The following is a 14,590-nucleotide window of genomic DNA, read 5'->3' on the forward strand; positions in this document are numbered from 1 at the left end:
TAGTTTATATTTATAAATAAAATATATTTAAAAATATATTATGCAATAATTAAATATATAATAGTATATATTTAATACTATAAAATAAATTACTATATATAAAATATTATATAATAAATATATTTATAAATAAAATATTATTTTTTAAATATATATATATATATATATATATTATCTATATTATATATAAAAAAAATAGAAGATGGGGGAGAGAGATCCACCGCGGTCCACGAGATGGGTGTGCCTCGTGGACCGCGCTCCTGTGAACCCCGCCACTCCCAACGCCGCGAAAACTGGTTTTCCTTTTCCGCTCGAAACGGGAGGCAAACGAAAACCTCTGTTTTCCTTTTTTTTTTTTCCGAACAATTTTTTTTACGGACAAATAGACGCTTAGAATTGTATTTTTTTCACTGAAATTTTTTTTTCGGAGTCATTTTACAGGGAACCAAACAGGCCCTAAGCTATTCCACAGTTTGTGATCTTATCATAGTAATGGTCTACCCATTTTAGCAGTGTTTCAAGTGATATCAGGATACCATCATTTAATATATAGTTTGAATGTGTCTGGAGGAAATGTAAAAGTGTCAAATAAAGTATGTTGAATGGGTTGGGAGGGAATGTTCTAAACATGGTTTTAATCCAAAAGATGCTATTTAGAGTGGTGGGGAGGTACACTCTTGAAGGGGTGAGAGTGGTATGACAAAGGAACATAAATGAGTTGAATAAGATTATAAAAACAGCTTAAAGCAAGCAATGAGCATGTATTTTTGAGCTTTAATAAATAACATAAAATATGAAATATATAATAGAACTAGTTAAGCGACCCGCGCGATGCTGCGGATAATTATTTTAAAATTTAATTTTAAAAATTAGTTATAAAAATTAATTTCAGAATTTAAATAATGCAATAAGTACATCAAAAAATTTTAGTAGACATAGTAGTCCTCAGTTAGTGAAATAATTTTAGTAGGTATCGTAGTCCTCCAGTAGTTAGTAAATGAGAAGAGAAATCATTGTTTGTGATTCTTGCAATTAATTTTCGTCAAATATAAAAGTAACTTAAACTGTATAAATTTTATTTTATTTTTTAAATGTATAATTTATATGTGAATGCTTAATATTATAAAATTAATATTTATATCTAATACCAGTAGTCTAACTTATTTAACATTTATTTATATATTTTACATTTTATAAAAATAAATAGTAAATTATATAATAAATTATTATATAACAATATATCTATATACAAATAAAATACTATATATAATAAATAAATATATATAATAAATAAATATATATATAAATAAATAAATAAATAAATAAATAAATAAATNATGAGAGGGAGGTCCACCGTGGACCTCCCTCTCATGTGGTCCACGAGGCCACTTCGGCCTCGTGGACCCCGTGAACACCACCCCTATGAGCCCCGATGTTTTTTCGGCTCCGCGCCGCGCTGCGCCGCGCCGTGCAGCGCCCCGCGCCCGCGCCCTCGCGTGCCCCGTGCCGCGCCCCGCCCCCGTGCCCGCTCTCGCGGCGCCAGCGCCAGAGCCCGCCCTCGCGCCGGCCCCCGCGTCAGCGGCCCCCCTCGCCCCGCGGCGCCAGCACCGGAGCCCGCCCCCGAGTCGGCGCCCGGGCCCGTGCTCGCGCCGACCCTCGCGCCAGCGCCCGCCCCGCGCCACGCCCGCTCCCGCTCCGCGCCAGCGCCCGCGGCCGCCTGCGCCCCGCACCCTCGCCCACGCTGCGGCTCCTCTCGACACGTGTGCAGTTATTGAGGAATAATATATAGTTATAGATTATAGATTATAAATGCAGGAACTCTTTTAATAAATAACATAAAATATGAAATATTTAATAGAATGCAGGAACTCTTTTTAAAACTAAGATAGAAAAAATTTTAAATACCATCATTATAGTTTTACGTCTTTTTATTTTAGTATTTTATGATTTAAAATATACTAATTTTAAAATACTAAAAAAAATTATAATAAAAATTTACAAATTAAATATATAAAAAAATAAAAAATAACAAAAAATATAATTAATTAATAATATAGCAAAATATTAAAAATAAAAAAATATATAATTCAGTGGAGAATAATGAAAGAACTATAAAAAATAAAAATAAAAATGATTGCATAGGTAGAAATTAAAAATTATAATATTCCTCGACTCTTCTCCTTCGAATCCACTCCACGCCACCACGCGCGACACACTCCCTCTTCTCCATCGCCAATGTCGTCCTCCGCCATCAAATTAATAGGCAAGTACACCTCCCCCCACTCGCATTACACCCTAACCCTTCTCTCTTCTCCGATCTCGCTAATCTCTCTCTCTCATCTTTTCTCCTCCACCGTCCGATCCCCAACCAACCGCAGATATCGCCGCAAACCTCGCCGGTGAGTTCCACTCCACTGCACCATCCTGCTGATCTCCTCTTCTTCGCGAATCTTAAAGCTCAGGCTCTCCGTCTCAGATGGCATGTTCAAGGGCATCTACAACGGCAAGCAGTGCCACGTGGCCGACATCCCCGCCGTCCTCGCCCGCGCGTGGAGCGCCGGCGTCGACCGCATCATCGTCAGCTTCCCGCCCCTCCTCCCCTCATCGTCTTTTAATTCTGCGTCCTCTTCAATCTCTGCGAGTTTGATCACCTCCAATTCTTTTAATTGCGCCCAAAACAAATAATAAAATTAGGTCACCGGAGGTTCGCTGGAGGAGTCGAAGGAGGCTCTCGCAATCGCGGAAACCGACGGTGTGTTCGAACGCTGCCTTTTACGTGGGTGTATTACCATTGCACCCCAACTGTTTGATGTTTTGCCTCAATCAACTTAATTGTTCTGAGTGGTTTTTTTTTTTGTAGGGCGGCTTTTCTGCACCGTCGGCGTGCATCCGACCAGATGCAAGGTGGACGATCTGATTCAGTTTGATGAGAGTAATTATTCATTCTTTTGCTGTAATTTGGTCGGCTATTTAATTCGAGTCCGGTTTTTACGTTCAGGAGTTTGAGGAGAGTGGGGATCCGGAGGGCCATTTTCAAGCGCTTCTGTCGTTAGCCAAGGAGGGGATTGAGAAAGGGAAGGTCCGCATTCTGATATTGACTATTCGCAGTAGTGCGCAAAATGGTTTAGTGAAGAAAATTTGTAGGAAGAGATATTAATCTTAAATTTTTGCTTTCCCTGGCTTCCGGTACAAAATTGGATAAGGATTGTCACAATCATTTCACCTTGCTGTCCTGATAATCATGTGATGGTCGTAATCGTGAAAGTGATTGCAATACAGGTGGTGGCGATTGGTGAGTGTGGCTTGGATTATGATAGGCTTCACTTTTGCCCTTCTGAGACACAGAAGAGGTATGGGATCTCTTGTGCTCATCATGGTATCTATATTTACTCTTAAGATACACTACGGTCCTATTTGGAGCCACGAATATTTTACGTGAAATATCTCTTTAATTTACTCAAGAAGCATATGGTATTTGGTAGATAAGGAGTGTAATCAAATGGCTAGAAGAGATACCATATTCAGCCTTCCTGTCATCATTTCAGAATTAGATAAATCACATTCTATGTGAACTTATCATGGATGTCAAGACCTTTTAAGGAGCAAAAATTAAACTCCTAGCTTCTAACAATATGTTTGGATATCTTATTCCGACATCCAAACGTGGCCTATGTCAATATGTTATATTACTCATCTATGAGACAATTGCAACTAGTGCAACTATGTTGAAGAGATTAACCAAGAAGCAGCACCTAGTTGGAGCACTCTTATGATATTCTTTAGGTGAACTGCATCAGACATTCCAAATTATTTTGTTATCATGCACTTGAAATGACTATGCAGGATTTTCTATATAAGAGTTTGAAATCATTACCTTGAATGCAAGTTGGGAAGTTACCAGAGTTGTTGGTGAAGTAGTGGAATCATTATTAATTCCCATCTAACAGGTATATTAACATTATCATGGGTTAGGAGGTTATGTCATTTCAGGGAATCATAAGTAGTCCATTAACAAAAATATTTAAGTTCCTAACAACCTCCTAACCCAATTGGATGGTAAGGTGGTGACTAACTTGCCTCTCCAATAGTGAAATATACAACATTCCCCAAAGGCCACAAACCCTGAAACAAACGGCCCCTAGTTTTAATGATAAAACCAACACAACTATGCTTATTGAACACTAACGAAAGGATACAAGAAATTTATTCTACGAATTTATACTTTATATGACCTTCTCATTCTATCATGACTACTGCTTGTTTTTTCTAGTGATTGCTCTTGTAATTATGCTGTGATGATATCCACACTGTTCCTCATTTAGGTACTTCGAGAAACAGTTCGAGCTGGCAGAAGCTGTGAAGTTACCGATGTTTCTGCACATGCGTGCTGCTGCTGAAGATTTTTGTGAAATTGTCGCTCGAAATAAGAAGAGGTAATGTGCTAGCTGCTGGAAGATGAAACTACTTCTGTATAATATACACTACAATGGCCTGTATGCTCAAATTTCATCAAGATACTGAAGTTTGATTATTCTGCATCTGCACAACACTTAATCCTTAATGATTTTAGTTACAGTTTTTACAAAATGCTGCTCTTTTTACTTGTGTACATGTGTGAAGTTCACGAAGTTGTACTACAGTCGTACTTGTGTACTCAAATTGAAACACACGCAATGTTTCCAAATTTTGTTTTACCTTTTTAGAAAATAGTGAAATTGAAACACACGCAATGTTTCCAAATTTTGTTTTACCTTTTTAGAAAATAGTGATTAACTACATGGAGCTATTTATTGTTTAATTACAGGTTCACTGCTGGGGTTGCTCATTCCTTTACCGGCAGCTCGGAAGATCGTGACAGGCTCCTGTTATTTGATAATATGTTCATAGGTTATGTTCTTATGTTCATCTTTATCTGGCGCATTTGATATGTGTTGCCCTACATGTGGATCGGCTCTTTGCAAAACATCGGTGCCTTTTAGAACATTGTGAAAATTGACGAACGGGACAGAAATCAGATATATAAATAACTGATCTGATGACTGTACGCTTCAGGGTCCTTTTAACTTCCATTAAATTGATTGTCAAGTTTGAATTTCTGATGAACAGGTATTAATGGCTGTTCGCTGAAGACCATTGAGAATCTTGAAGTTCTGAGAGGCATTCCCATCAAAAGAATGATGATAGAGACTGATTCTCCTTACTGCGAAATAAGAAATACTCATGCTGGAATACAATATGTAAAATCAGTATGGCCTTCGAAAAAGAAAGAAAAGTATGAGCATGATTCACCTGTTAAAGGTCGCAATGAACCTTGTTTCGTAAGGTAATTGCAAATTTTTGCAGATATTTGCTATTTGACTGTTGACTTCTTACTAAAACAGGTGGTCAATTTGCTATTCTATATTTACTTACCTGAAGTTAACACTTCAGTTTATAGTTTATACCGATTGAGTTGTCAGTTTGGAATGCTATGAAACTTGTAAAGAACATTTTCTTGAAGAAAGGCACTGAGATTCGCTGCAGAAATTGAAGTTCTAATTCACCAGTGTCTTGTCCTTGTTCACATTGCTGATACAGTTTCTCTGACCTTCAATGGTGAATTTTCTGGTGGATTCTGAGAACAGATGCACTGCACCTTTACTATTAGTTACCAGCAAATTTGTCTGCCTGACCTTTGTTTTCTTCTTTTACGCACTTGACGAAGAAAATTTACTGCATTCCTTTTCAGGCAAGTCCTTGAGGTGGTTGCCGGCTGTAAAGGAATATCTGATTTAGATGGCTTGAGCAAAACTTTATATCACAATACATGCAGGTAACCGTTGTCACAAATATCTAAATAATTTCTTATTTATTGTACCCAGAAATAGGAGATCAAGATACCGGAAACTTACCCACCAAAGATGATGCGAGAGTTTAGCTGTATATCTAAAAGTGATATATCTTACACAGTAGCTTGTCTTGCAGGGTCTTTTTCCCTCAGGACTTGGATACAGCAGCAGAAGCTCTTCTTGAAAGTGGCGCAGTTCCTAATACGCAGAACTGCTAGCACATTTCTTTTCAAGTTTTGGCCCGAAGATGGAACCAGATACCTGAGCAATTACCAAACCATCTATTTCTAGTTTATCTAAAGCAAAACGAAGTTGGATTCTTGGTAATTTAGGATTTCAAGCCTTTTTTTTGTTGTTGTGTACTTGTTCAAATGAGTTTGCTTATGCATGCTTCACTGTATTATTTCATGTACTTCACTTTAGTCAGTGTGCTGGATGTTGAAGAGGCTTACATTATATTTAAGAAATAAATGTACTGGAGAAATCTATTGCTGTAACTACATGTCCTTTTTGGGGTTGGTTTTGTTCTTTCGGGTATAAATGTAGATTCGTTGGCATGGTCTTATGGTTTGATAACTCTTTTTGATTGCACTGAAAAAAAATTTCAACAGAGGTGAAATTTTAATACGAATTTAAAAAATTAAAATATCATATATATCCCCCTACCAATGGCTAAAAACCTAATCACTTTTAAGGTATAAAGGAAATTTTCCCTTTTAAATTCGGCGTTCTTGAACCTAAATTGTAGTGCGAGCGAACCCGTTAGCTCTGGGGTTCGAACCGTTAACCGCGGTCCGAGTTCTCAACCGGGTTCGGAGCGTAATTCCGGTTCATTTAAAATAAATCGACCGGCCCAATTGCGGTTCGAGGGTTCAGGGCTTTTCTCCTTTTTGTGTGATTCTCTTCTACCTCTTCTTCCTCCTCCGAGGGCCGAGAAACCCTAAAACCCATCGCCCTCGCCATGGAAACAGCTGTTTCCTCATCGTCTCCTCCCGGTCCCGAGCCCGATCGCGGAGCAGAAGCCGATGCCTCCTCGCCGCCGGCGAACAACGCCGCTGAGAGAGGAGAAGGAGAAAAGGAGGAGGAAGAGGAGGAGGAGGCGGAGTGCGGATTCTGCTTGTTCATGAAGGGAGGAGGGTGCAAGGAGGAGTTTATAGCCTGGGAGAAGTGCGTCAATGAAGCGGAGAAGAGCGGGGAGGACATGGTGGAGAAGTGTTTCCAGGTCACCTCCCTCCTCAGGAAGTGCATGGACGCCCACGCCGATTACTACGAGCCGATCCTCAAGGCCGAGCAAGAAATTGCCGAATCCGTTGCCGCTGAGATCAAGGATCCGCCGCAATTGGAACCGGAGGAGGTAAAGGAGAAGGTATCATCCACAAATTGATCTCTGATCTCCATTAACTATACGATTTTGCTTAATTTGGATCCGTTGGCGCAGTTCCTCTTCTTTTTGTTGTTGTTAAACTTTTGCTGATCTTTCTTGTTTCGAAAATAATTCGATGCTGAGATAATTATGCGCATTGCGGACAATTGAGACCTCTTTATTTGTATTTGTAATACTCAACAATTTTGAAGTGATACGAAAATTTTGAGGCGTCTTCGATGATCTCTTTTGGTATCCATTCCTGATTCCTCTTGATGATACTTCTTATTGTGATGGTTGATGCTTTATTTAATTCAGCGTCGCAAGTTAATTCAATCACGAACTCATCTAATCATCTAAGTAGCGTGGTTCGGAGGTAGTAGTAAACCCTCTATTGGCCTATTGAATAAATTCATAAGAATGTTGATTACATCCGATTGTGAGGCTTACAAAGCATTTATATAGGTGAAACCACAAATATTTGTTCATGTGTTCTAAATATAGGTATATAGCATTATCCTTATATTCTACACGGCGGTATTGAAATTTATATATCATTTCATAAATTGGCATTGTTCCCTAGTGAATGTTTCTTAACAAGTGCCTTAAAAGCACTCTTTAGAAGACTTTTCTTGTTTTTAGAAGATCATCGAGAATGTTAATCAGCCAGTCTATCTTTTCAGTGTAAGTCCTCGGTGTTCAAGCTGTTGGAGTGAATCCTTCAAGATATCACACGCTAGCAGGTAATTCCTTCTAAATACAAGTTCAAATTAAGTCCCCAGTGCTTAGTGATTTGTGTCTACTTGTAGATGTCATTTTGGTACGTGTGCTAATGTAGACGCAGAGATGGTCTTCGATAATTGCATTAGCGGTCGTGGTTTCCCAGTCTCTTTTGTGATCTTCAACATAGGGCAGCTCGGAGTTAGTAATTCAATGGTCAGAATCTAAGACTAGGACCAAGACTTTTTGAGCAGACAGATAGATTGTCCCCTTGACCATCTGCTCGGAGTGATCTTCGTTTGAATTTCCACTGCTTTGTTAATGTTTCAATACAAATCAATTGGTAGACGAACTTGAAGCCTGTGAAACCGTTCGCTGTTAATTGATACATTGATACCAGAATGTGAGTTTGATTGATTGAACGAAACCTTGTAGGCTGCTTAGTTAGTTACTAGAAGATGCTGCTGGGAAAAGGAAATTGTACATTGAGTAATGACCTCGATGGTTTTGATAATTCCTGCTCGTGATTAATTAATGAGGCAGCTAAACGACTTTTAAGTACATATTGTTTTCCGTTCAGTGATGATCTGGCTAAAAACACTCTGTTTTTTCTCTTTGTTTAGCCGTAGCTTGTGTACGAGCTTGAGCTCATGGATAAATGTTTGTTGAATAGCATTTTGCTCTCATGGATGTGCATAGTCGTTTGTGAATAGCTGTTCTTGAGCTCATGGATAAAATGTTTGTTGAATAGCATTTTGCTTTCATGGATGCGCATAGTCGTTTGTGAATAGCTGTTGTTTTTTTTTAATTATTGAAGAGGCCTCAGAGAGTATTAATTGCATACCACTACCATTTTTTAGACAATTCAACCATTTATAACTAAGTGTAAAAGTATGAAGAAAACTATTCAATCATATAAAATTCGAATAAAAAAAATAAAACAAAGAAAGCAGTTGTAGTAGTTAACAAAACATAAATGCCAAACTCTGATGAAAGCAGCTCAAAGCCACCCAAAACAGTTATTTTCTCATCTAAAATAAATACAAGTTACACATAAATAGTGCCAAACAAAGAGAAGCAGGACCCAGGTTTTAGGTCAAAAACATTATCATTGCATAAACACCACTTGGCCCCCACACTCAGGAGGTATTTGCTCTCATTTGGCCTACTTATTAGCACTAATTGCAGCAAAATTCACAGCAGGTTTTTGGAACACCCTCACCACCGGCATTCCGTCTGCGTTGTCATTTCCGACCCTCCACGATCTATCTTTCTTCCTCTGCACCTTTTTATGATGCTTGTCTGACGTCCCTTTGTTCTTCTTCTTGACCGCTGCAGCATTCTTAGAGTTAATCTCACCCGCCAAATCAAATGACTCGAGATCATCCAAAACATCCTCAATGTTCGGATTATTCCCATCAAACTTAATAGAGTCTGAATAGGGTTCATTCTCATCGCCGGAATTGTGTGAATCCGGCTCCTCACTCGTCAAGGAGCAAGGGCCTTCGAGTCCATGGTTCTCCCCTTCTTCCAAATCCTCATCAGTTACTCCGGGAGGCAATTCGAAGTGTGGGAGCCTTCCATCTATGTAATCCTTCAAGATTTGCCGAGCTGCCCTAGTCTCATCCGGCAACCCACTTGAACTGACATGCCCACGGGATGAGCAGTAAGCACGCAGCAACTCTGAAGCCAAAGGCGGTCTAGACTGCGGCTCGTAGGGTTTTGGTTTGGGCAACGAGATATTATAAACCCTCTCCAGTGTTTCCCTCGGAACCCGATTTGCTACAACCTGAACTGCTGCTCTGTGTTCCGTCATCCTATCAATCGGCAATACCCCGCAGGCGACCATATCGTGCCTCGAGCTGGAGAATGAAGGGAAGACTAAACCAGGGCAGTCACAAAGAACAAGCTCTTCAGAAATTATCAGTGTTTGAAAATGCTTCGTCTTGCCTGGAGTTGAAGTGACACCCGTACGCTTCTCACCCACTAAGGCATTTATTGTAGAGCTTTTCCCAACATTAGGATAACCAACAAACCCTACTACTACGTGCTTAGCTGTCGGACTTACAGAACTAGATTGTGAAGAATTTGATGCTAGGGTTTTCTTGGTGGATGAAGCAACCCTCCTTTGCGCTGCGATAGCCTCAGCTTCAGTTTGCAATCGGAGCAAGAGTTCATCCCTGACATAAATCTTGGTATCCAAATTTGATGTTAGGGATTTATCTTCATAACAGTGGCCTTTCAACTGTTTGCCCTCCAGAGCAGCAGAAGCAGCTTTCGCGGACCAAAATACAAAGAGTATATCATGGCAGTGGAAGTATTCTGCCCATTTTTTTCTGTGGGTGCCATTTTGGGAAAATGTTATTGTTGATCAAGACGAATAACTTAAAAAGGATTTTAAACAAGTTGATACTTCTAACCTGATGTTTAGAGGTAAAAGGTCGGCCTTATTAACAAGAAGCAATGTTCGCTTGTGTTCATCGATTTCCCTTACGTATGCCTATAAATCAGAGAAGACAATTTTTATCCAGATAAAACACAAAGAAAAAGGATTTTAAAAAAATATCTTGCCACATTACAAAAAATGGTTAAATAGTTAACATTAACAGGATATTATCCAGATAAAATGCAAACATGAGGTTTTCTCATTATCACAAATGCTACTCAACTACAGGGAATAATTGGGCAAGTCAAATTGAATGTTGCTGAGTTTCTTAGACAATATGGATGTCACATTTTCTGAGACTAAACAAAGATAAAATAAGAGAAGCAGCATATGGACATATATAGTATGCATACCTCAAGATCAGGGCACCGATAGAACAAAGGATCCCGAGCATCGACCACCATTACCAGCTTCAAATTGTAAATGGAAAAACAATTAGCATATTAATGAGCAGAACAAAGAACAATCATATGAACTACCGAATGCTGAACCAAATGAGAGTTGCTCCACAAAGATATTGATGACATTCACATTTTCCACTGTAGAATATTTCTCCCGAAAGTAGTTTGGTTTCTATGAGCAAGTCAATGAGACGCTATTTGTAGCAAAAATCAAATATGTAGGAAATTTATCATGCATGGCATGCCAACCAAGCAAGTGAAGCACAAAGGTTTTAAAAGATCTATTATAGATATATATATTTAGAGTACCAATAAGTTTCCATCCAGCAAAGCTCAAAGCACAAAGATGAGAAATACATGAAAATTTAGTAGTACTGCAGACAATGTTCAAAGCCAGATTTAAAATTCTTACCAGGTCACTCCGTTCAAGCACTCGCCAAAGCTGTCTCCAGATATCAAGATTCTTCTCGAAGGGAGTAAGGACAAGCTTTTTATTCTCCTGCAATCTGAAATAATAAGTTTATTTTTCAGATACAAGAGTGCAGCTGGTAATTAGTATCATAACTACTTGACACTTCAGGATATGCAACTACAGAAAAAAATAAATTATTATTTTTTTTACAAAGTTAGGTATCTGTATTTTATCTACTTCAGAACAAAGAATACTTAGGCTGTACACCTTACAATATTCCGACCATTCCATAATCTTTTCATTCAGAAGAAAACAACCAGGACAGCTTTACCATGAAAACACCTGATCCTTCTTAAAAGACATTTCTCATCAAGTTATAAGATTTACAATGAAAACACTATCCAATTTCTCATCAATTGAGACAATTACCTCGCAGTTGAGACCTAGAACAACATCAGCTGGGGAAAGTAAGTTTGAGACATAGAACCTTAACAAATTATGAACCATTGCAACACTCCAAAGTTGGTCTCATGCAAGAACGTCGCATGATGATGTTGTTCATAAAACATCCTCCTCCCCGCAAATGTAAACATTCTCAAAAAAGCAAATCCTCATATGTTCTTCTAGCAACAAGCACTGGATTATTTTAAGCTCAATTCACATGTACTAGTTTGTAAAATTATATTTGCTCTCTCAAATTCAACATTACCTCGCGAGATTTCTGCGCCACTCCAAGAACGCCCGCCGTTCGTTGGCGTCGAGTTCTTCCACCGACATCCGAGCATTCCAAGGCGGCCTGGCCAACACCAATTCCCCCCAACACAAATGTGAATTAGCATCCTGAAACCCTAAAAAGAAAGGGGAAAAAAAGAGAGGAGCAACCGACCACATCGCACCGTACCTGCGCGGAACCCTAAGGCTGCTCGCGTGCAGGGCCTCCTCCTCCTTCCGAGCCTGCAGCCGCTCCTCCGGCGTCATCTCCTCCGTATCCGAGCTCGCGTCCCTGCACATCAAAGATTATCGAAAACTGAGGATTGTGAATCGGTGACCTAGCAATACGTTAGGTCGTCTTTGCGGCGTACAGATTGATGAGGAGATTGTCGGCGTCGCTGTTGGCGAAGGAGGAGGAGGAGGAGGAGGGGATGAGGAGGGCGTTGTCGGCCTCGTCGGCCCTCTGGACGATGGCGTCGATGTCGCTGACGTCGATGACGGACTCGAGGGCCCCCCGGCGGCGGGCGTCGGCGGCGGCGAGGCCCTTCTCCTTCGCCTCCCGCGCCATCTTGTTGTGGTTGCGAATTAGGGCTCGGCCGAGGCCCTCCGATTTGTCCTTCTTTCCCCCCATGTCTCCGATCTCTCTCTCTCTCTCTCTCTCTCTCTCACACACACACACACACACAAACCCTAACGGGGTCTCTCTCCTCGCCTCCTCTTCGGGCGCGAAAAACCCTAGCAGGGTACGAGGGAGAGGAGAGGGAAAGACGCGATTTTTATTGAATTGAGCTGAGGCGGCGTATGCGCAAGCGCAAACCGCTGTGGTGACGACAATATATCCCTATCAATTTTGCTGGGTTTATGGAAAAGAAAGAAAGAAAAAGAGAAGGGGGGGAAAAAAAAAAAAAAAGCTACACTTCTCTCCTTTATTTATTTATTATTATTTTTTTAAGAAGAAAGAAAACCTTCCATGCAATTTTATTAAAACCTTGTGAGATGATAAATAGTTTAATTAAAAATAATAAAATATTTTTATATTTAAATTATATAAAAATTGTGCTTGTATGAATTTGTGCAAGATAATAGTTTTTTAAATATTAGTATTTTCATGTGAAATATCTGTTGCAAAAAAAAAAGAACATTTTTTCAAAAGAGCTACGCTTTTGGTATAACAGATAACTAAAAATGGGCCAACAACTTTGCTTCCATTGTACAGGCATATTAACGAAAAAATTGTTGGTGAGTTTGAGATGCACTGCAATTCTGCAACCAGATATGCAATGTTTTAACTACTTGAAGAATACAAAATTTGCTTCTTAAATTTTTTTTTTTTTGACTAGTGTAAACAGTCTGCCATTCCCCAACCTATTAAATTGGGTGGAAGTTGAGCTTCTGAAAACAAAGATAGCAGCAGCACAAAACGAAGCTTTCTCCTTTCAAGAGTGCAGAAGGCGGTATCATACTATAGATAAATAAGTTTACCATAAGCCAAATTCAGATTGCAACAAAACATTATCTGATTATCATCCTGTTAGAAAATAACATTAACGCCCCAACGCAACAGCGCGAGCAACAGAATCTCAAAGCCAACAAATGAGTACTGCAAACTAAGTTTTTTTTTTAAAAAAAAAGCACTAAAAAATTCAAACATTATGAGCTTCTACACACCATCAGCAATGTACATGACAAACTTCATAGTTCAGCATAGCATACCTAACCAAACAACAGAGTCCCCAAGTCATCAAACACTACCATACAATTCTGGTTTCTTTTATTCTGACAAACTACTAGCAGAAGCAGAAGATAAGATAGGGATAAGCGCTAAGAATGTTATTTGTTAACAAAGCAAAGAGGACTTAACCACCCACGCCAAAAGCTGTTCTGAGACTGCTGGAGTTCCAGGAACAGTTTTTAAGCTGTTCTGAGACTGCTGGAGTTCCAGGAACAGTTTTTAGAGTATTAGGCGGAAAGACCTCAATGCAGTACAAGCCAAGAATGAATTGCCTTCAGAAAACAACCAAATGATGGTAGGGACAATCCCTTAACCAAGAACAGTGGCCACAGCTAGCTGAGAAGCACACTGTTTCCACAGTTCCTCCATTTAGCTGCAGAAGAGCTTTTGGAGAGGCTTTTCCGAAAAGCCACTCCTCTCCCCAATGTCTGTTTTCATCAGATCTTGAGGAGGTTGCAGCAACCGTTGGCCGCTGGGCCCCACTTACCATGGATGATGCTGATTTGATGCTCCCCGTCGATCATGCTTGATAAGGGGTGGATCATCGACGAATGGAGATGATCGGTCGAATTGAAGTGATCGAGATCGTCTCGACCGTAGATGCTCGTCACCTCAGATCCAGAGAAAGAAGAACCGCCACCGCTTCTTGAGTGCGGATTGCTGCTGTCTGATTGGAGGATCTCAGAGCTTGGTGATGTGGTGGGCCGTGCGGGCGGCGGCATGGACTTTGACTTGCAATCAGTGCTGCTAGCCTGTCCGTTGACTTGATTCTTTGTGTTGAGAAATCGGCCGCCTGAGCCTCTGGCACGTCGCATTGCATGAAGATGGCGCGACTCATGAAGATATGGCTGCAGCAAGGGAAAATGCCAGTATCAATGTTAGTGGTGCTTAAGTAAGAAATTATAACTTTTCACATATGCTCTTAATAACCTTTTTTTTCTTACATATGCATGCCCTTGTAGTCCCCCCCCCCCCCC

General features: G+C 40.0%; 4 protein-coding genes across 6 annotated transcripts in view; 2 read left to right on the forward strand and 2 right to left on the reverse strand.

The window, feature by feature from the left end:
* On the forward strand, nt 2,134–6,352 carry LOC109712273 (putative deoxyribonuclease TATDN1). Its single transcript, XM_020235737.1, has 12 exons — nt 2,134–2,263; nt 2,379–2,399; nt 2,477–2,577; nt 2,695–2,752; nt 2,861–2,904; nt 2,999–3,079; nt 3,280–3,350; nt 4,323–4,433; nt 4,805–4,887; nt 5,107–5,323; nt 5,729–5,812; nt 5,965–6,352. Exons 1-12 carry the CDS (start codon nt 2,236–2,238, stop codon nt 6,044–6,046), a joined length of 981 nt encoding a protein of 326 aa, XP_020091326.1. The 5' UTR covers nt 2,134–2,235; the 3' UTR covers nt 6,047–6,352.
* On the forward strand, nt 6,697–8,601 carry LOC109712658. 2 transcript variants are annotated; one of them, XM_020236364.1, is made up of 3 exons: nt 6,697–7,194; nt 7,875–7,934; nt 8,001–8,601. In XM_020236364.1, exons 1-2 carry the CDS (start codon nt 6,790–6,792, stop codon nt 7,905–7,907), a joined length of 438 nt encoding a protein of 145 aa, XP_020091953.1. In that variant the 5' UTR covers nt 6,697–6,789; the 3' UTR covers nt 7,908–7,934; nt 8,001–8,601. The 2 variants fall into 2 exon arrangements, with proteins under 2 accessions (XP_020091953.1, XP_020091954.1); XM_020236365.1 differs by having other exon boundaries at nt 8,030–8,601.
* Nucleotides 8,868–12,723, reverse strand: LOC109712657 (GTPase LSG1-1-like). The gene is made up of 7 exons (XM_020236363.1): nt 12,253–12,723; nt 12,072–12,173; nt 11,880–11,966; nt 11,171–11,264; nt 10,711–10,767; nt 10,332–10,411; nt 8,868–10,247 (listed from the first exon to the last, which is right to left on the reverse strand). Exons 1-7 carry the CDS (start codon nt 12,510–12,512, stop codon nt 9,077–9,079), a joined length of 1,851 nt encoding a protein of 616 aa, XP_020091952.1. The 5' UTR covers nt 12,513–12,723; the 3' UTR covers nt 8,868–9,076.
* The window catches only part of LOC109713458 (nuclear transcription factor Y subunit A-10-like), a 5,613-nt gene continuing 4,498 nt past the window's right edge, over nt 13,476–14,590 (reverse strand). For both annotated transcript variants that reach the window (XM_020237555.1, XM_020237554.1), the window contains exon 6: nt 13,476–14,461. In XM_020237555.1, the coding sequence (XP_020093144.1) occupies nt 14,051–14,461 (411 nt within the window). In that variant the 3' untranslated portion in view covers nt 13,476–14,050. The remainder of the gene's footprint in view (nt 14,462–14,590) is intronic.

Source organism: Ananas comosus, linkage group 7, assembly GCF_001540865.1.
Source record: "Ananas comosus cultivar F153 linkage group 7, ASM154086v1, whole genome shotgun sequence".
Classification (NCBI taxonomy): Eukaryota; Viridiplantae; Streptophyta; class Magnoliopsida; order Poales; family Bromeliaceae; genus Ananas; species Ananas comosus.

Bases quoted from the DNA above. Each gene is read 5' to 3' on its own strand.
- LOC109712273 (XM_020235737.1), top strand. From the start codon at position 2,236: ATGTCGTCCTCCGCCATCAAATTAATAG. The intron at 2,264-2,378 runs GCAAGTACACCT...AACCAACCGCAG, and splicing joins CTCCGCCATCAAATTAATAG to ATATCGCCGCAAACCTCGCC. The intron at 2,578-2,694 runs GTCAGCTTCCCG...TAATAAAATTAG, and splicing joins CCGGCGTCGACCGCATCATC to GTCACCGGAGGTTCGCTGGA.
- LOC109712658 (XM_020236364.1), top strand. From the start codon at position 6,790: ATGGAAACAGCTGTTTCCTCATCGTCTCCTCCCGGTCCCGAGCCCGAT. The intron at 7,195-7,874 runs GTATCATCCACA...CTATCTTTTCAG, and splicing joins CGGAGGAGGTAAAGGAGAAG to TGTAAGTCCTCGGTGTTCAA.
- LOC109712657 (XM_020236363.1), bottom strand. From the start codon at position 12,512: ATGGGGGGAAAGAAGGACAAATCGGAGGGCCTCGGCCGAGCCCTAATT. The intron at 10,768-11,170 runs GTAAGAATTTTA...TACAATTTGAAG, and splicing joins TGCTTGAACGGAGTGACCTG to CTGGTAATGGTGGTCGATGC. The intron at 10,412-10,710 runs GTATGCATACTA...TCTGATTTATAG, and splicing joins ATCGGTGCCCTGATCTTGAG to GCATACGTAAGGGAAATCGA.